This window comes from Protopterus annectens, chromosome 8.part0 (genome assembly GCF_019279795.1).
Source record: "Protopterus annectens isolate FY-2018-M chromosome 8.part0, PAN1.0, whole genome shotgun sequence".
NCBI lineage: Eukaryota > Metazoa > Chordata > Ceratodontiformes > Protopteridae > Protopterus > Protopterus annectens.
Genome location: NC_056741.1, coordinates 1475248438 through 1475268738, shown reverse-complemented (window position 1 = coordinate 1475268738; position 20301 = coordinate 1475248438). Strand labels below are relative to the sequence as shown.

The window sequence follows — 20301 nt, the reverse complement described above, 5'->3', positions numbered from 1 at the left end:
AGTGTGTTAGTCAGAAGGGCTGGCGAAGGCCTACAAGTGAAATCTGAAGTGTAAGCGGAATCCTCGGAAGCCGGTGCTTGCTTAACGGCTGTGGACCCAACCGAGGCAGAGACAGCCGAAGGCTCGTTAGACAATGCAGACATCTGCGGCATACAGGACACCGAAAGGGTCTCAGTAGAGTCGGGCATCAGGGGATGCGAAAGCGCCTCAATGAATTCTGAAGAACTGATGACCCGTTTAGCAGTGGTGTCGTCAGAAGACTTCGACTTATGTGGTCTGTTTCTATCTTTACGTTTTTTTCAGAAGATCTGCAGTTTGCTGACTGATGGATGCCATATCGGTAATCGGAGATGGAAGATGAAAATAACTGGCTACAAACAGAGCTCTATGATGAATAGTTCTAGTGTTAAAGAGGGCACAGAACTGAGAGCGAGGTACATCGTGAGCAGGGCCTAAGCAAGTGATGCAGTAAGAATGGAAGTCTTGGTGTGGTATTTACTTTCCACAGGGTTAACAGTTATTGACTGTTTCAGACATCGGTTAGTGCAAGGAAGAAGGAAGGATCCCCAATGGGGTACTTCGCTTTAGACGTTTTCAACTGAAGTCGAAAACTGGAAACAGCCGACCGGCACTGTTGTGAATTGTTTTTACTATGGGCTTCAGGTCAAGAAAGACTGGGGTAATGGCATCGCCTGCTCTCCTTTATAGCTCGGCTGTCCTGATGTCACCCAGCAAGCGACAGCAGCCGATGCACAAAATCTTGATTCTGGTATTCGGACCGACTGAGGGCTACCACAGCATGGATAACCCAATGGTTAGTACTGCAGCAGTGAAACACGAAGAACATCAGCTTAAACAGGTTTAGCATTGTATAACTTGTAAAATCCAAACTATCACAATCATCTAATGATACTAATGAATGACCCTGGTCTTTCATTTTGATTTAGTTGAAAAGTTGTCATTAAATCCTGGGCTTTCACACATGTTTAATAAACATGGCCATTTGCTTTCGTAATATAAAAGTAGATTATCAATTCTCCCCATATTTACATTTTTAAGCTCCTGCACTCCTATTAACATAAGCTGATATGCATACAGTATTCTACAAATATCCACTAGTCATACCTCTCTAACGCATCCTTTAACTCTCTCCTTAAAGATTTACCTATACTGGATTTTGCAAACATACAACTATATATTTACCTGCCATGCAATAGTTTTTATATAGGTACTGTAAAATATCCAAAAAATGGCAGTGTTTATTACATGCATATGAAAGCCCAGAACTTTACACATTCTCAACTATGTCCAAATTAAACACCAGAATCACTCACTGAATAACTGAATAATTGTGTTTAATTACAAAACTATTTAGCCTACTTTTTGGAAGTCACTTAAAGTGTAAGAGGGCTGCGGTGGTGCAGCGGTTAGCATTGTCGCTTCAAAGCAAGAGGTTCTCCCATTCGATTCTCGGCTGGAGCTCCTTCTGTGTGGAGTCTGCATGTCCCCCCCACAGTCGTATGATTTTTATATACATGCAGGTAGGTGCGTGCGTGAATGGGTGTGCCTTCTTTGAAGGTTGGGCATCAGGTAGGCAACTCAGCACCATAAAATCCACTGACAATCATTAGAGGACCGGAGTTCCGCTGTGGCGACCCCTAACTGGGAAAAGCTGAAAGGTCATCTTTTGGAAGCACCTTTGGTTTTCAAATAATTTAATTCCTCACTACCTCAAAGTTGCAAGGGATTTTGCAATAAACAAAGATTACAGTATGTTTTATTTTTTTTTTCAGTTTAACTGTTTACTCAACTTTTCTCTACACTAACATCCACAAAACTACATCGTGGTAAGCATGGGATGCTAATCTGTATGTAATTGCAAAACATTATGGGGAAAGCAAAACAAGTTTACTTAAGAAAGCAGTTTCTTACTTACGCTCTGGTTTCAGTACCACTTCATCATCCTGTGTTAATTTTTACTGCAAGGTATTCTACCTGCAATAAACAGTTAATAATTTGCCTTTTTGGGAAGTAAGGCACTACTACTGATGCATTTAGCAGGGGAATATAGTAGCTTATACATTTGTTTAAGTAATAAGGCATTGTGGGTTCAGTTTGTCATGATGTCATGTCAGGGATTTTCAAGTCTGAATAAAAAATTCAGGGAAACAACCTTATCAACAAAATAAAAAAAAACACGTTTTTAATAAAAAATATATAATTTGGTATTGTAGGTAGTAATAAGATTATACCCAGCGCGGAAGGTTAATTTCTTCAAAACCTGACTTTATGTAATGCCCAAATATATTACTTATAAGGAATTTTGGGTACTTTTAAAATCAATATTAGGATAGGGTTACCGTCTGTCCCCCCTCTTTGTGAGGGACAGTCCCTGTTTAGGCAGTTGTGTTCTGCAAAAAAAAATAAATAAATAAAAAAGGCAAATATCCTGAGATTTTAGGACAAAACATTTTTAGTAAGTTTTCTCTGACAGTTGCCTGAAACAGTTATTTTGTGTCTGAAACACCTAAATGTTATATAAAATAGCATTAGCAACTTGAGTGCTACAAGAATAACCTTTTATTTTGACAAAAAAACGGAAGCTCTATCCTTTGCACTGGCCATGGGTATATATTTTTTCTTGCAAAATCTCAGAATTCTACAAAAGATGTCCCATTTTGGGCATTTGAAAAGGTGGCAACCCTATATTAGGACTGGAATGCAAGTCACCAAGAATACTGAAAAAGGAATAAACAAGCAAAATTAACACTAACAGGAACGCATCTACTCCAGGGTGCATTTAATACCTGTGCATGAAAATTATAGAAAATTCTAGCCAACTCCTTTGTAGCAGACAAATACAGATTATACTATATTACAGACATAGTTTGAGCATGACCCAGGTGAGCCAAGATCAATTAGCGGTGACCTTAACTGCTGGACCTGGCATGAGGGAGGAGAGGAAGGACACATCCAATCAGGAGGGGTGGAGGCGTGTACTTAAGGCACATGTTCCATGACAGAACCCCTAATGTAGACTGAGTATTACATGAAGCTGTTGTTCTTATGTTCTTACTAAACTTATACACAAGGAGACTATCAAGAAGTACTGACTTGTAACTATCTACAAAACAGGAACGAAGAGTAAACTGACTGTGTTACACGTGGAGGTGTGGAGCTGCAATGGAAAGACCCACTGCATGCCGAACCCATGGAAGTCATCAAACATGTGCAAGCAAGACTGGATTACAAAAATTCAACACCCCCAGCACACAAATGATGGCTCCTTCTCTTGGTTTGCTTAACTTTCAAGTATAAATGGGTCCAACGAGAACTGAGGAACCATGAAGGACAGGCTTGATGGCCCCAAAACACTGAAAAAAGTGCTTTGTTATGCACTGTAGGATATATCAACTCTTAGAAAGAAGGAAACTACAGAGTATTGTCATCCATTTAACAACCTCTACCGTACCAAAACATCTTAAACAGTGCCCAAGGTATCTATTTGTTCACCAGTTTAACTTTTTCTAACCTATCAGTAACTGTATTATACCATGCCTGGCTATTTTGCCATAAAAGTAACAATTTCTATGCTTACAAAATGTTGTGTTTTGCCTGAGTGTCTTGCTCATCAATCTAATAATGCCTGCCTTGGCAATGACTATGTTACAATAAAAACCTTATATCTTGGGGCAATATTTCATAGGTTATTTCATAGGTTAGTACTAAGCTAACTGCCCTTGCGAGCCATTTTAAGCCTAGACAATTATCCCTTGTGAGACTCAAACCCTGCACCTTGTAATACAACTATCCTCTCACACAGCTCATTTAATAAGGCTATTCCAAGGTACATTACAATGAAAATATTAATAATCTAGTGCTTCATACCAAAAACTTTAACAGTGATTTTTGCTTCAGCATCTCCAGCCTTGTTCTCGGCAAAACAAGAATATTCCCCATCATCCTCCTTCCCGATATTGTGAACTGTCATCTCATTCTTCTCCGAGTTGAAACTGTACTTGTTGTCCTTAGCTTCAATCTCATCGTCATCCCTATATAAAGAGAAAAGAATATTATTTACCACACAATATTCAGAAACTGAACCATGTGCCTCATTATTGTTAACATCGATAAGTGGGTGCACAATTTCGGTAATTGTATGCTATGCTATGTACATATTCTTGACTGTTAAATTCTCGAGATAAAATATTAAAAAAATGGACTATCACGTGATGAATCTGCCAGCCATTCATCTTTTGCCAGATATTTAGAAGCTGTGTTCAGTAAACAAGTGTGGCGCAAGAACATCATAGAGAAAATAAATCCGGTAGTGGTACCCAAAAGAAGCATGATATACACATCTGAAACAAGAACTAGTCTTTCCACAAATATATAAAATCCACCACATCTGGTGCAATCCTGCCATTTTCTTAAAACTACTAGCAGCACAACTCTTACTAATGAAAGAACCTGGCAATATCATATCAGACCAGCCTCATTCATCAAGACCCTATGAGAATCATATGAATGTGTGATTAAATTGCAAGATCATTTCCCTTGAAATTCTCTGCATTCATCTGTACTATATGAGATAAAAGGCATAAACTGCAAGCTGTACATACCTAACAGGAAATATGGGGCCAAGTCAGCAACTAGAAAAAAACAAATGGACATTTAACTGATTCAGTGCACCAGCGGTAAACAGATATTATATGAACTGCTCAATTCAGGATTTGCTGGTGACACAGCTGGTCAACAGATGGCAAGTATTACATCATCTTCCTCTCCTCTGACAAGCTTCACAGTTTCAGCAAGTCTCCGGTTAGCCTGCTTGGATAGTAGTAAACTCCATGCCAGGTAGTTCTAATGTAACATCAGTACAGACGACTGTGAAGGCTAGGCATTTCACATTTCATGCTGACCTTGGGGGGGGGGAGGGCTAGTTTTCCTCCCACACCATTCTATAGGTTCATAGGTGTTTACTAGGCTAATGACCACGAGGGCCTTTTTAAGCCTAGCCATGCATCTCAAATCTCTATGAGTTTTGATGCCCGTGATAAGTTTAAGCATGGGCCTAGGAGATGAAGCATTTACAGGTTACCTGTTTGCATCAGAGACATAGGTGCCTAACCAGGGATGAATTTCCGTTTTTCCCTGCCAATTGTCCAAACTGCACTTGAATTGAATTAGGGAGGAACTCTGCTTCAAATGGATGGCGAGCCTGTTCCATAGATGGGGCAGTCTCTGGGATACATGCTTATCTCTCCAGCTGGTTCTATTTATATTCCCTTTTAATCTTGGCATACATAGCTGCAGACTGGCAAACAGCAAATTAGAAATGTCACACATACAAATGTTTAGAAACCTGCTTACAAGTTAAGGCTATGTGGTAAATAACATATGTTAGAAAGTTAAACAAGGGATTCAAATAAGTACGCTGAACAACATGCCACAGAATACTAAAATATATAGTTCATTTTACAAACAATTAAAACTGTCAAAGTATTCTAATCACAATTTCCTTCTTCTGTGGTGCCCCTCTGCACACAGCTCTGAAGGAAACATATGTTTACCTCCATCCACAGATGCAGCAGTTTCTGGCTGCTTATGCCATAATATATACCAACAATCCCACACAATCTTCTGCCCAATATGTTTTATTTCAATAAAGTAGTTCCCTCCACAAAATACTTAGAAATTTATCTCATGCATTGCTTTCACAAACTAGAAACCTAAACATGTGAGCATACAATCACACTTACACAATAAACTGGGCCATTGGAAAATAAGGGACCTTCCAAATGAACTTCATACAGTAATGGTTATAATAGTCCTCTTGTTACAAGCTACTATACAAATTGCTGGTGATTCATATTTAGCTCCCTTAAAGATGTCTGACGAAGTATTACAATCAAATTCTACATTTTATTTGGGCATCTAATACACCAAAAGGGAATGCATGCACTCACTGAGCTGACAAAAATTGTGGGGGTCTTAAGACTGCCAAGTTTGCTGCATGCTTGCCAAGCTTGTACAGAGACAAGTTCTGTATGAGTGGTATTGGAGGGGCCCTTACAAGAAACGGCTTTAAGGACAATAACAATTTTTGATATTCACTGTTCTCCTCTATTTTTTCGTTTTGTCTTTTTTTAAATTTTGTTTTGTCTTCTTTTTATAATTCCAAGACTTGCAATTATGAGCATCAGAGCTTCAATAAAGGACAATGTGTTTCATTATAAAATACACATAAAATGATGGCTTTTTAATGCATTTTTCTAAAAATATTCCTGAAATTGTTACTCTGTAACATAAGCCAAGTAGAAAATCTGCCAATTCTTACTTTGTCCAGTAGACTTGCGGCTCTGGATAACCCTCTGCATCACAAGCTAATGTTACGGAGTTGGCAAGATCTGCTGTGACATTCACATCGGTCACTCTTGCACGGATTGATGGAGGAACTGAAATGAAAAGATGAAGAAAATGAGCACAAGGCAAAGTTAGTAAATGCAAAACGGTTAGTCTTCCTATAGCAGCACCTTTCACTGGCTGTGAAATTTGAGTTAAATATAACCAGCACTAAAAAAACACTCACATACAATAGTTAAACTTAGAAAAGCTAACACAGGGAAAGCTGACCCACAGACAGCCCACAAATTAAATACAGAGCAAAATAGGTGTTTCACAGGAAGCTATGCACCTACCACCACCATCACTATATGCACTCCATGGTAATTTCCCTCATTATAAAACACTCAGCAAAACAAACACATGACAACATTCCATTTGATGACCTTATAGGTGACCTTCTGATTATTCTTTTCATACAAAACAATGAAGCTTAAGTTCCAATTACAGATTTCAGATTACAAGTATGAGTCCACAGAACCATAGCTACATTTTCTGGTGCCCCCTCTTAAGGGTAAGTTGAGGGGGAAAAAATCTGAATGCCAGTACTGTAAAACCATACCATCAGCAGCAGCACCTGCCAATTATGTCCTCTAATGCCTTGCACACTGGGCAGCTGCCCACATTATCCCAATCTAGCTACACCCCTGTAATTCATGATATACAGAAGTGGAACAAAAAAAAATTATAATTGCTAAATCAGTTCTGCACATTTTTTCCCCGTTGGCTTTAAGTATAAGTATAGCTCCATTGTTTTTTATAGCAATAGGCACACATACAAATCTGACTAAAATAATACAAAAGCAAAACAGTTTAGAGTCATACTCATAAAACAGTAAAGACAACAAAACTACTTGTCATTAAAATTGTCACTTGATTGCATATAGCTACGCATTAAGCAGTTTAAATAACTGTACTATGGAAAATGAGAAACTGCTTCTTGGTGTTATTATTACATTATGTCATAATTATAAACACATTTAGAGACAATCACTAGGAATGCAGTTACAAAAAAAAAAGTGAAACACAAAGTCATGTACCCACTGTGCAAAGTCATGTACACATCCTGGTACGCCTTAGCTTCCCACCAGAATGAGAACATCCATCTTCCACTGCTTATATCTTCAAGTGCCCTAGACACTAATCAGACTTGGCTTCCTGGGCCATACTCAGGGCACTATTTCTCTACACCACTGGCAAAGGCATTGGAATGAAGACTACATCCTGGTTGGTTAATATTACTGCTTCAGCCTCATCACACTTATAAAATTCAAAGCTGTGACCATTATCAAACTTCTTTTGCAAGACACTACAGTTAAAATGTTTAGCTACTTCTAGAAAAGATGATCTCCCTCAAAATCAATTACAAATAAATCTAGTCTGAAAGTTTTCATTACTAGTTCACAATTAAAAGTTAAACGCAATTTATAATGTAGACTCCAGTTTTTACGCGTATCCATTTACCTCTGGATGACTGTCTACTAGGGTAAGTGGGACTTCTAAACACTATTCTCAAAAAGAAAAGAAATTCAGCAAATCTTCTCATCCTTCTGAATGACAACGCTTTCCAACTAACCACAGACATGCATAATTAATTCTACAAATAACTGTTCTGGCTTTTGAGGCATACCATTTACAGAGATAGCAATGTCCCTGAAGCTGATCTCTCCACGAGCAAGGACCCTGCCTTCACATCTGTAAATGCCTTCATCTGTCTTCTTAACATTTTGGATCTGCAGAAAATTGTTTGACAGAACAACAAATCGAGCTGTAGAAAAAATAAATTTTAAAATTAATTTTTTAAATTACTTTAGTCACAATTAACAGTGTGTTACCGCTATAACACAATTTAGTAAGAAAAACAAACAGCATGACACAAGAACATTTTCTGCACGTACTTTATGTTATCTGCTTTTTTTGATTAATTTTGCTGCCTTTGTGACTGCTTATGAGGCAGCCATAAGAATTTTTTTTCTTTTTTGCTTTATGCTCTGTCTCCCTTAACCATGTCTTGGTAAGCATGTGTGGGGAAATCACTTTCTCACTCAGGTGGCATGGTCCATCAAGCAGCCCATGCTGTAAGTGTATAGATCTTAACAAATGCCTAGTTTCCACTGGGAATGGACTGATGGGAAACATGACCTTAAGAAATACCCTTCACACTCTTGTTGCAAACTATAATCTCTTTATTCCTCCCCATCTCTAGCCACCTCCTCCAGCGCCTAGGTCAAAACTGAATTCTGGACATCAGGATGGTAATCAGGACTCCATGCCTCTATTCCATAGAGCTGGTATACTGCACATCACCCGTTTATCTACTGGTCCCCTCAAGCTAATTAATCAGGTCTTCCCCTAGGTCCAACAAAATCTTTATTACAACTGCTCACTCTACACCTCTACTTCACCTGCCATACCTCTTGATGATGAGGACTATCCATAAATAAGAAATTTCTTGTCAGAGAAATCTGGCTTGCTAGCTAACCATAAGGGTGCAAAAAAAGCACAATGTTTCATTATATCTGCCAAAGCCCAAGGTTCTGACAAATGAAGGTCAGAAACTACAGGTAATCATAGCTATAAAAGACAGATAACTGTGTAATAATCTGGTGTGTGTGTGTGTGTGTGTGTGTGTGTGTGTGTGTGCGTGCATGTGCACATTTGAATGTACTGGAGGTTACCATAAAAAAAGGGTGATGGAATGTACAGGTTTAGAAAGCAGGATTCTACAGAGGGAGAATTTTAAGACTGGGACTACTGGAAGCAAATCCCTACCTTGGGAATGTGATGTATTTTAAATGCTTTTAAGCTGGTGAGGGTTTCCATGACTAGCAAGTGTGACAAATCAGCAAATGGACTGCTACTCCAGCCACCATTAGCTATTCTAGATGAATCCAAAGCACAGGCTGTCAAGACCCAGGTGAATACAGGATTCTATAGACTAAGGGGAGAGACTGATGAAGCCATCATTGTTAAGCTACTTGGAAATTCGCCTCATTCATTTTTCTTTTCTTGAACTGCAATGTATAAGAATCTGACATCATTACATCACAAATTATGCAAAGCAACTCACCCAGCATTAAGTCTATAATCTCCAATAATCACGTCACCCAAGTAATACACCTCCTAATCTCCACATCTGCCTCTATTGCAACTACTCAACCCCACCCGTTTGAACCTCACCAGAGAAAGACAGCTCTTCAAGTGTTCAATGGTCCCTCTTTAGCTAGACTTCATGTTCAAAGTCTATTTTCTGAAGCCAGGTTTGTTAAAAGCAGGAATCCAGTTTCTGCATGAATGCCTGCAAACCCACGAAATCAAACAACATCAGGAATAAAGGAAACACATTTCTAGATCCTCATCTTTAACTACAGTTACAAAAGGAAACGTTTCTGCATCATCTCTAACTTGTGTACTTTAAAGTAAAGCAGCCATATCAAGGTCGAAAGGTCTTTATCTAGATGTAATATATCTCATCATAAATAAGTGTAGTCTTACAGTACAACAGAATTTTGCAAAGAAGCCTTACCATCTTTCTTAAGGATGATGTCTTTCCCTTTGTGTTTCCAGAAAACAGAAGGTGGTGGGGAGCTGATGACATCACAAATGATGACTGCATCATCACCCTCTTTAAACTCTTGAGGAGATGGTGCCTCCTTAAATGTCAATTTTTCTAAAAAGAAGAAAAAAATATAATGAAATGTAGCCAACATGCAAAAATGTATTGAGCTAAGAGTTAAAAGTACAGTATTTAAAGACTTAATACTTTAAAAGGGAAATAAGTCTGTATATTAAGATAAAGTTATGAAACAATTATGACTTACCATCTGAAGAAAGTTACATTACCATGAAACTGAAAACAAAATGCAGAGACATCATTATCACTGCATAGGAAAATTACAGGAAAGAAATAGTGCGTCCCTTATTTAACATTCCCAGTTCACTGTGGTCTCCACTGTCATCTGTCAGGTTAGTGTTGTGGTATCATCATGAATAACTCAAAGGGGTGGGGGGAGGGGTTCACTCACAGATCAATTTTCTTCCTCAGATTAAAAAAAAATCTGGGAAACAGGACAGGTGCACAAGACAAGTCCGAGCTAGACCTGTACACCTTAAAGTATTTCCCAAAGGACAGATCATCCAGTGGAAAGAGCTTAACTAAGGTGGGGGATACTTCACTATCCTTGTTTATCTCAGTGATAATGGCTGAGAGTTTGTCTCCTCATATCAGCTTGAAATGGAGGGTGTACTATCTCACACCCCATACCGCCAGGCATTAATTCATAAAAAAGGTTTGCACAATAGGAAGTGTGCAAATGATATGCCCTGGATGCCAGGCTACATGGATCAAGCATTTGAATGCTACCTTGGCGATGTATAGCATGAAGGATGAAACCAGCAACAAGCCAGGTACTGGCAGAGGAATTTATTAAATAAGAATTCAGTCCTACCCCCTTGACTCAAGCGTCCACTAGACATTAACAGTCTCCCTGATGTCTGGGTCTGGAATCACAAGACCTACCACAGGATGACCCAACAGTCTTCACTTAGCAGGAATCAGCTGGATATGTGCAGCCTGAGTGAGATCTTAGGAAATGAGACCTTAGCTTTGTGTTCCACCAGTCTGGAAACAGGTAATTCCTGGGCCTGCTCCCCAAGATCAGGCTGGTCAACCTCAGGCTCCAACTGATCAAATCGGATTGGTAGTGCTGGCACCCTGGAATATACCCACAAGCTCTTACTCTGGGAAATGCTTCTTCCAGTTCTACCGTCATTAGCCAAGGCAGACAACTGGCTGCTTCAATGATAAATTGCCTTTACTACTCCAAGTACTCTGCTAATGAAGAAGGAGCTATCTGCAAAAGAAAAGTGGAAGGCTATTTTAAAAAACAAAGATACCTCTAGGTAGGCTAAACAAGAACATCTGTGCCTAATTTTGCTTGGAATAACTTCCCACCAATACCCATGCAAGGATCTCTCAACCTCTGCCATCTATTTGGTCATACGGTAGGTGAAACATTCTCCCTCCATAGGTTCATAGGTAGGTACTAGGCTATCTGCCCGAAGGCATTTATAAGCCTAGCCAGAATGTGTTGGCTGGCAATCATCTAGTTTCAACTTCTGGGACTTGTCAGAGTCAAAGTGTTTGAGATTACTATAAAGCCTTAAGCAATACAGTCAAAGCTGCTATAGGTCTGGTCATTATTTGATGACCAAAGATAGGAACTTCATTTATAATAAAAGCTGAACCTTTGCTATGAAATATCCAAAACAAAAAACAAAACAAAAAAACAAAAAAAAAACAAATGGATAGTACTTGAGAAGAAATGCTTATGTATCTGGCATGTAACATCACTGTAAAAAATGAGAAAGAACATCCCCTGAGATGAGAAATTCTAGATGTTTTGCTGAATTCCAGCAGGTGGAAATGATGAACCTAACCAAGGACCTGCCATGGAAGGTCTTTAATTTTACATTCATTAATATTCTTTTTTTTTTAAGTTTTTTTTATCAATTTACCACCATTAGCCATACCAACTGTCCTGGTATAAAAAACTGCATACAAACACATACATGCATGCACAGACTCACAAAGATGCAGACACAAACATACACAGTGCAACATTTGATTTTCTACCTAGCTAAGAACACGCACATATACACAGTGCAACATTTACTTTCTATTTAGCTAAGAACATGCACATATACACAGTGCAACATTTACTTTCTATCTAGCTAAGAACACACATATACACAGTGCAACATTTACTTTCTATCTAGCTAAGAACACGCACATATACACAGTGCAACATTTACTTTCTATCTAGCTAAGAACACGCACATATACACAGTGCAACATTTACTTTCTATCTAGCTAAGAACACACACATATACACAGTGCAACATTTACTTTCTATCTAGCTAAGAACACGCACATATACACAGTGCAACATTTACTTTCTATCTAGCTAAGAACACACGCACATATACACAGTGCAACATTTACTTTCTTTCCAGCTTTCACATGATCTTTAAAGTAATGCAATATACAGCCATGACAGCTGACATACCCTTCTTAAAAGTGCACACTGTCTTTACGGCCTAGTAGCTCCACTTCATCTGGAAACATTTTTATCACGTGTTTTTCAAATAATTTTGTGAAGAAACATTATAAATAATTCATCTGTTTTCACACAGTCCTCATTTTTCCTTATCTTTTTATTTGGACACAACTGAAACAGATTTCTAACCTTCTAGTAAGGACTGCTATCAGAAAAAAAGAAACTGTAAATACCCAATGAATAGACCTTAAAAAAAATCACAAAATCACAAACTCTTATGTTCATATACATTGAAAAAAAGATGTTATTTTCCAGAAGTAACCCCCACCAACGTTGCCCAACCACTGAGAAATGTCCTACCTTGGCATGCCTTCAAATGCTCTACAAAGAATAATTTGTTCCTACATTATAGCACTTCGTAACATCTGCACTTCAAAACTATATCAGTGCCCAACAACCAAAGCACAACATGAAATCCAAAAAAACTTCAGATATTATTATACAAACAAGTCTCTGTCTGAAGTGCTTTTCACCCCGAGTAAAATGCAATCTTATTCATGCAGGAAAGATCCAACTGCTATTCAATTGCAAATTAATGCTAAACAACAACAAAACAAAATGAAATCTCCTCTATAAAAAGTTAACGGAACAGCAAATAAAACTTTCAAGAAAAGAAATATAATTAATATAAAGCTAAAAAAACAATACAGTCACATATGAATCACAAAACACTCAGTAAATAAATAATTAGGTACATAAGAACCATAAGCTACCCGATAAATAAATAAAGGCAACCCAGCAGGGACAGAAGCCTGAAAGTACATGCGAAAGAATCCACCTCATGAACTGTTAGCAAATAAAGCACAAGAATAGTTCTAGAACTATGCAACGTGCACATACACTAGGGGGTAGCAGAATGAAACACAAAAATACTGGAGCAAAGGAAAAATTATGATAGAAATGCAAAACTACACAACCTAACTTTGGTTAAGCCTTTTAATTCACTTACCTGTTAACCAGATAAGTGGAAATGTCTAGTGTGGGCCTTTTTTCCTGATACAACATGGGCTACAAGATTAAGACTAAGTGCAATGCAGGTTGTCATTTTACAGTAGTCAATCAACCATCATTTTGTGTCAATTGGAAGAAGACTGAACTAAGCCTATATAGGCATGGAGAACATGCAAACCCCATACAGGTAGTAAACAAACTTCCGAACTGAGCTCCTGATTATACAGCTGTGAGCAGGAAAGTGCAGTTGTGTACCTACCATAAATGTAGATGTTAGAGTGTATTCACTGCTGCAGTCATTACACTTGGGTTATCCTGCTGGCAGGCTACCCGCAGTCGGCCTGAATTCCAAAGTCTTGGTCTAGCGTTGGTTGCTGTTGCTTCTTCCCTGATGTCAGTGCGCCAGGGGTATAAAAGATACAGCCGATGCCATTTTCTTCAGTTTTTCTTGCCCCAGATGTCAGGTGCCCCCAAAAGGATAGGCTAAACACATTGCTAATAAAAGCATGTACTAAAATAACAACACCTTCATCTACAAGCAAATACACCACATAGGTTGTACAGGATAGATAAGTACAGATAAATCCCAGCAAAGAAAGGGGGATGGTGGGTGGGTAACCTGGACTGCAACAGTGAATACACTTGAACTTCTACATTTATGGTGGGTACACAACTGTACTATGTTCATCGTGTTTCACTGTTGCAGTCATTACACTTGGGTTGAATCCCAAAGCTGAGGTTGGGTGGCTGGGCCTAAATAGAACTAGGAGAGGCTATGAGGCCCTGCAGAACTGTAGTGGCGAAGCCTGCTCTGGATTTAGAGTAAAGAGGTAAGTGGTAGTGATTTGTAAAAGTGTGCACTGAAGTCCAAGTTGCAGCCTCCAAAATGTCCTTGGCTGGTATTCCTTTGAGGAAGGCTGCTGAAGTAGCTGCTGCTCTGGTTGAGTGTGCCCTGATGCCCTTAGGCACTGATTTGCCATGTTGAGAATAGCAGAAACGAATGCAGTGGGCTATCCACTTGGAAATAATCTGCTTTGAGATAGCGTTTCCTTGAGATCCTGCAGCAAATGCCACTAAGTTGCTCAGACTTTCTGAAAGCTTTAGTTTTATCCAAGTAGAAGCGTAGCTGTCTGTGTATGTCCAAAGAATGTAGTAGTCTCTCCCTCTTATTCTGTGGGTTTGGATAAAAGGTAGGAAAGTGAACTGTTTGATTAAGAGCCACACTGGACACTACCTTAGGCATAAATGTTGGGTTTGTCCTCAGAGAAACCCTGTCCGGATGGAAAATTTTTAAGGTTCAAATGCCATTAGAGCTTGTAACTCTGAGACTCTTCTTGCTGAAGTAATTGCTATGAGCAGAGTTGTTTTCCATGATAAGAATTTTATCTCAGCTGTATTGGCTGGCTCAAAAGGAGGCAGCATGAGTTTTTCCAAGACAAACTTGAGGTCCCATGCAGGTATTGGTGCTCTTCTTGGGGGTCTTATGTTTTTGGCCCGTCTGACGTTCTGCCTTAGTAGTGGATGTGAAAAAATAGGTGGGTCCGTATTGTTGTTGTTGTTTCTTTCGGCTTTTTCCTGGTTAGGGGTCGCCACAGCGGAACTCTGGTCCGCTAATGACTGGTAGTTGATTTTTACGTGCCGAGTTAACAGCCCTGACGCACAACCTTCAACGAAGGTACGCCCATTCACGCATGTCTCCACGCAGAAGGCGCTCTAGCTGAGAATCGAACCGGACAGCGTCTTACTGTGAGGCGACAACGCTACCGCAGCACCACCAAAGGTGGGTCCGTATTGTAGTGAGCTGAAATGGCAGAGGCATAGATCTTAATCGATGAAAAGGATAGGCCTTTGTCCAGCATCTCAGTTAGGTATTGTAAAATCTGAGGAATATTTGGTACAAACATGTCAATTCCTTGCGCCTGGTTCCAAGCACAGAATCTCTTCCACGTTTCTGCATATGATTTTCTGGTGCTGGGCCTCCTGGCCTCCAGAATAACATCCATAACTGATTTGGAGAGAGGTGTGTTCTGAATGGTTACATTATCCGCCATGCAGCCACATTTAGGGTTCTGAGTTGGCTGTGCAGTATTTGATTGCTTCGTTGGGTCAATAAATGAGGAATTTGAGGTAATGTCCAGGCTGGGCCTTGAGACAAGTTCTTTAGGATTGGGTACCAGTGCTGACGCGGCCAGTCTAGGGCAATCAGGATAATTTTTGGTTTCTCTTGTCTGACCTTTTGGAGTACCTTGGGGAGGAGAGGTAGTGGAGGAAAGGCATATACTGTAAGGTTTTTCCAGCTGAATGACAGAGCATCCACTTTCCATGCTAGCTTGTGATAAGTCCTTGTACAAAATCTCTGTAGTTGGCAGTTGTGAGGGGAGGCAAATAGATCTATGTCTGGGCATCCCCATTTCCTTGTTATCATGCTGAAGATTTGTGGATCTAGTTTCCACTCATGAGGATCCTTGAGGTTTCTGCTTAGTTCGTCTGCCAGAGTATTTGTCTTTCTTGGCAGGAATTATGCTTGTAGGTGTACTTGAAAAGTCAAAGCTGTGTTCCAGAAAATCATGGCTTGTCTGCAGAGGGGGTAGGAATGCGTTCCTTCCTGCTTGTTTATGTACCACATGACTGTAGTATTGTCCGTCTTTATTAGCAGTTGTCCTGGATGAAGCAGATCCTTGAAAGCTGTCAGGGCATTCTGGACAGCCAGCATTTCTTTTAGATTGACAGGAAGATGCATTTGGCTTGTGGGCCATGTGCCCTGAATACATTTTCCTGCCATGTGGGCCCCCCAGGCATAATCTGATGCATCTGTTGTTATTGTCTGCCTGGCAGTGGGTAAAGTGAAAGGCTGTCCCTTGTTGTGGTGACAGGCCTGTGCCCACCATCGAAACTCCTGTTGCAGGCAGGGAATTAGGGTAATTAGTTTTTCCATGCTGTGGCAATGTTGAGTCCAAACACATTTTAGATACCATTGTACTTTCCTCATATGCAGTCTTGCATATGGAATTAACAGAATGCAGGATGCCATGAAGCCCAAAGCCTGCAGAATTTGTCTTGCAGATAACTGGGTTTTTGTTGCCAACATGTCGAAATAAGAAGTCAGTTGCCTTTGTTTGTCTGGCGTGAGATAAGCCATCTGGGCAGTTGTATTTAAACTTGCACCCAGGAATATTATCTCTTGAGAGGGTACTAGTTTTGATTTCTTTTCGTTTACTGTGTACCCTAGGCAAATTAGCAATCTTTTTACAAACGCCAGATGCTTTAGTAGGATGTCCTTGTTCTCTGCTTGAATAAAGCAGTCGTCCAGGTAGGGATATATTTGAATTCCTCTTTGTCTGCAAAAAGCAATTACTGGTGCCAGGCATTTTGTGAAGACCCTGGGCACAGTAGATAAGCCAAAGGGCAGTACAGAGAATTGGTAGTGCATTGAGCCAGCTATGAATCTGAGGTATCTTCTGCAAGATGGTCTGACTGGGACATGCAGGTATGCCTCTTTTAGGTCCAAGGTTACAAGCCAAGCCTTCTTGCCCAGCATGGGCAGAAGCTGCTGCAGAGTCAACATTTTGAATTGTGGAACATCCAGAAAAGTGTTTAGAATAGACAGGTCCAGTATTGGTCTCCAGGCTTTGTCCTTTCTGGGTACCAAGAAAAGTTGTGAGTAAAATCCTTGTCCCTGCTCCTGTAGTGGTACTCGCTGAATGGCCCTCATGTCCATGAGGGATGAAACTTGCTTTTGTGCCTCTGCCCATTGATTGTGTGGCAGGTCTGGCATGCCTTTTGCCTTTGGCAGTGTGTGAAAGTGGAACCTGTAACCCTGAGATACTATATTCAAGACCCATTTGTCCTGGGTGACCATGTGCCAGTTTTGTGAAAAAAGTGCTAGTTTCCCCCCTAAGGGAACGTCCAAAAGATAAGTGCTTGGTACTGATAGAGGAAAGTCATTGGGACTGTTTCCTATAAGGTTGAGATTTGTCTTCTCCGCTTTTGGAGATAGAAGCACCCCATTGTTTAGGCCTGTATGAGCCTTGGGGCTGGGATCTGCCTCTAGGGCGACTGTATCTGCCTCTTTGTGGCCTATCTGACACTGGAAAGGGCCAATTTTTTGAAGGCCAGTTCCTGCTAAATCTGGGTGACTGTTGTTGTTGTGTCTTTTGGCTTATCCCGGTTAGGGGTCGCCACAGCGGAACTCCGGTCCGCTAATGTTTGGTAGTGGATTTTTACATGCTGAGTTACCAGCCCTAACGCACAACCTTCAACGAAGGCATGCCCATTCACGTATGCCTCCACACAGAAGACACTCTAGCTGAGAATCGAATGGGACAATGTCTTGCTATGAGGCGACAACGCTACTGCAGCACCACTACTGCGGGTGGCTGTACCTGTAAGAAATCCTTAACTGTCTGCATAGATTTCGCTTTCTCTTCCATTTTCTTCAACATCTCTTCTGCCTTAACACCAAACAAAGTATCATGCTGTAATGGAGCATCTAATAGTTTTGCTTTAACCTGATCAGGCAGATTTTGTTCCTTTAACCAAGCATGCCTCCTAATCACAGAACCCACTACAGCAGCCCTGCAAGAGGCCTCCAAAGAATCAAAACCACATTGTAAAGTATGTTTTCCCACCTGTTCAGCTGCATGCAATAAATCCTGCATTTCCTTGTTTTCAGCACATTCAGAATTTGTTAACATTTTCTCTTTTAACAGTGACATTAAGTATTGCTGATATTTAAGCATATGAAAAGTACAGTTTTGTACCAACCATAAATGTAGATGTTCGAGTGTTCACCCTGCTGCAGTCATCACACTTGGGTTATCCTGTCGTCAGGCGGTCCCGCAGTCGGCCGGAATTCCAAAGTCTTGGTCCAGCGTCGGTTGCTGCCGCCTCTTCCCTGACGTCAGTGCGCCAGGGGTATATATAATGCAACCAACGCCATTTTCTTCAGTTTTTCTTGCCCCAGATATCAGGTGCCCCCAAAAAGGTGGTCAGGAATTAGTACCAAAAGGAGTAACCACTGCACAAACACAAAATCCCTTCAGCTATAAGCAAACACATCAGTAAGGCATAGAAGAGATTTAGCCAGTAGATCAGAGGGGATGGAGGGGGGGTAACCTGGACTGCAGCAGGGTGAACACTCAAACATCTACATTTATGGTAGGTACAAAACTGTACTATGTTCATCGTGTTACCCTGCTGCAGTCATCACACTTGGGTTGAATCCCAAAGCTAAGGTAGGGGGGAGGTATCATAGAGGGTTAGTGGAGGCTATAAGGCCCTGCAGAACTGCAGTGGCGAAGCCTGCCCTGGACTTTGAATAAAGAGGTAAGTGATAGTGTTTGGTAAAGGTGTGTACAGAACTCCAAGTAGCAGCTTCTAAAATTTCCTTGGTTGGAACCCCCCTGAAAAAGGCTGTAGAGGTAGCTGTTGCCCTGGTAGAATGGGATCTAATGGTAGCAGGACCTGGTTTCCCATGATGGGTATAGCAGAAATGTATGCAATCACCTATCCATTTAGAAATGGTTTGCTTTGATATAGCCTTCCCTTGAGAAGCTGTAGCATTGGATACAAAGAGCTGGTCAGATTTTCTGAAAACCTTAGTTTTGTCCAAATAGTAACGAAGCTGCCTGTGAATGTCCAAGGAATGCAGGAGTCTCTCACCTTTGTTCTGTGGATTGGGTAAGAAGGTGGGTAAGTGGATGGCTTGACTTAAAGCTACACTGGAAACCACCTTAGGCATAAAGGAAGGATTAGTTCGTAGAGAAACTCTGTCTTGATGAAAAATGAGGAAAGGTTCCTCTGCCATTAGTGCCTGTAGCTCTGAGACTCTTCTAGCTGAAGTTATTGCTAGGAGCAGGGCAGTCTTCCATGACAGGAACTGAAGATCTGCAGAGAAAGCTGGTTCAAAGGGAGGTAGCGTTAGTTTCTCCAGAACAAAATTGAGGTCCCATGTTGGTGTAGGAGCTCTCCTGGGTGGTCTAATGTTTTTTGCCCCACTGAGGACCTGCCTTAGAAGAGGATGTGAAAATAAAGGTGGATCCGTGTTGTAGTGAGCTGAAATAGCTGAAGCATGGATTTTAATTGAGGAAAAGGAAAGTCCTTTGTGCAACATCTCAGTTAAATACTGTAGAATGTGAGGCATGTGAGGCTGAAATGTGTCCTGGCCTTTAGCTTGGTTCCAGGCACAAAACCTTTTCCCTTTGTCCGAATAAGCCTTCCTGGTGCTTAGCCTCCTGGCTTCCAGAATAACATCCAGAACTGCTTGTGAAAGAGGAGCTGGTTGGATGTTAAGATGACTTGCCATGCAGCCAGGTTTAAAGTTTTGATCTGGCTGTGAAGAATCTGATTGCTTTGTTGTGTGAGCAAATGGGGGATTTGAGGCAATATCCATGGTGGGCTGTGGGCCATATTTTTCAATAGCGGATACCAGTGCTGGCGTGGCCAGTCTGGGGCTATGAGAATCAGTCGTAGTCTCTCCTTTTTGACTTTCAAAAGAACCTTTGTGAGGACAGGCAATGGAGGGAATGCATATACTGTCAGGTTTTTCCAACTGAAAGAGAGAGCGTCCACTTTCCAAGCTTGATGGTGAAATGTCCTTGTACAAAATTTAGTCAGTTGATAGTTTTGAGGACTGGCAAACAGGTCTACGTCTGGAAGGCCCCATTTTTGAGTTATCATTGCAAATATTTGTGGATCTAGTTTCCACTCGTTGGGATCTTTGATGTTTCTGCTGAGGTCGTCTGCCAATGTGTTCTTCTGTCCTGGCAGGAATTGAGCTTGTAACTGGACTTGGTAGGCCAGAGCTGTGTTCCATAAGGTCATTGCT

At 40.6% G+C, this 20301-nt stretch overlaps 1 protein-coding gene across 1 annotated transcript in view; it reads right to left on the bottom strand.

Annotated features, from left to right (window-relative positions):
* NCAM1 (neural cell adhesion molecule 1) overlaps positions 1-20301 on the bottom strand; it is a 1088618-nt gene that overhangs the window by 837285 nt on the left and 231032 nt on the right. The window contains exons 5-8 of the mRNA XM_044079459.1: positions 9932-10075; positions 8036-8173; positions 6341-6458; positions 3889-4052 (exon numbers count right to left, since the gene is read on the bottom strand). Coding sequence (XP_043935394.1) covers positions 3889-4052; positions 6341-6458; positions 8036-8173; positions 9932-10075 — 564 coding nt within the window. The remainder of the gene's footprint in view (positions 1-3888; positions 4053-6340; positions 6459-8035; positions 8174-9931; positions 10076-20301) is intronic.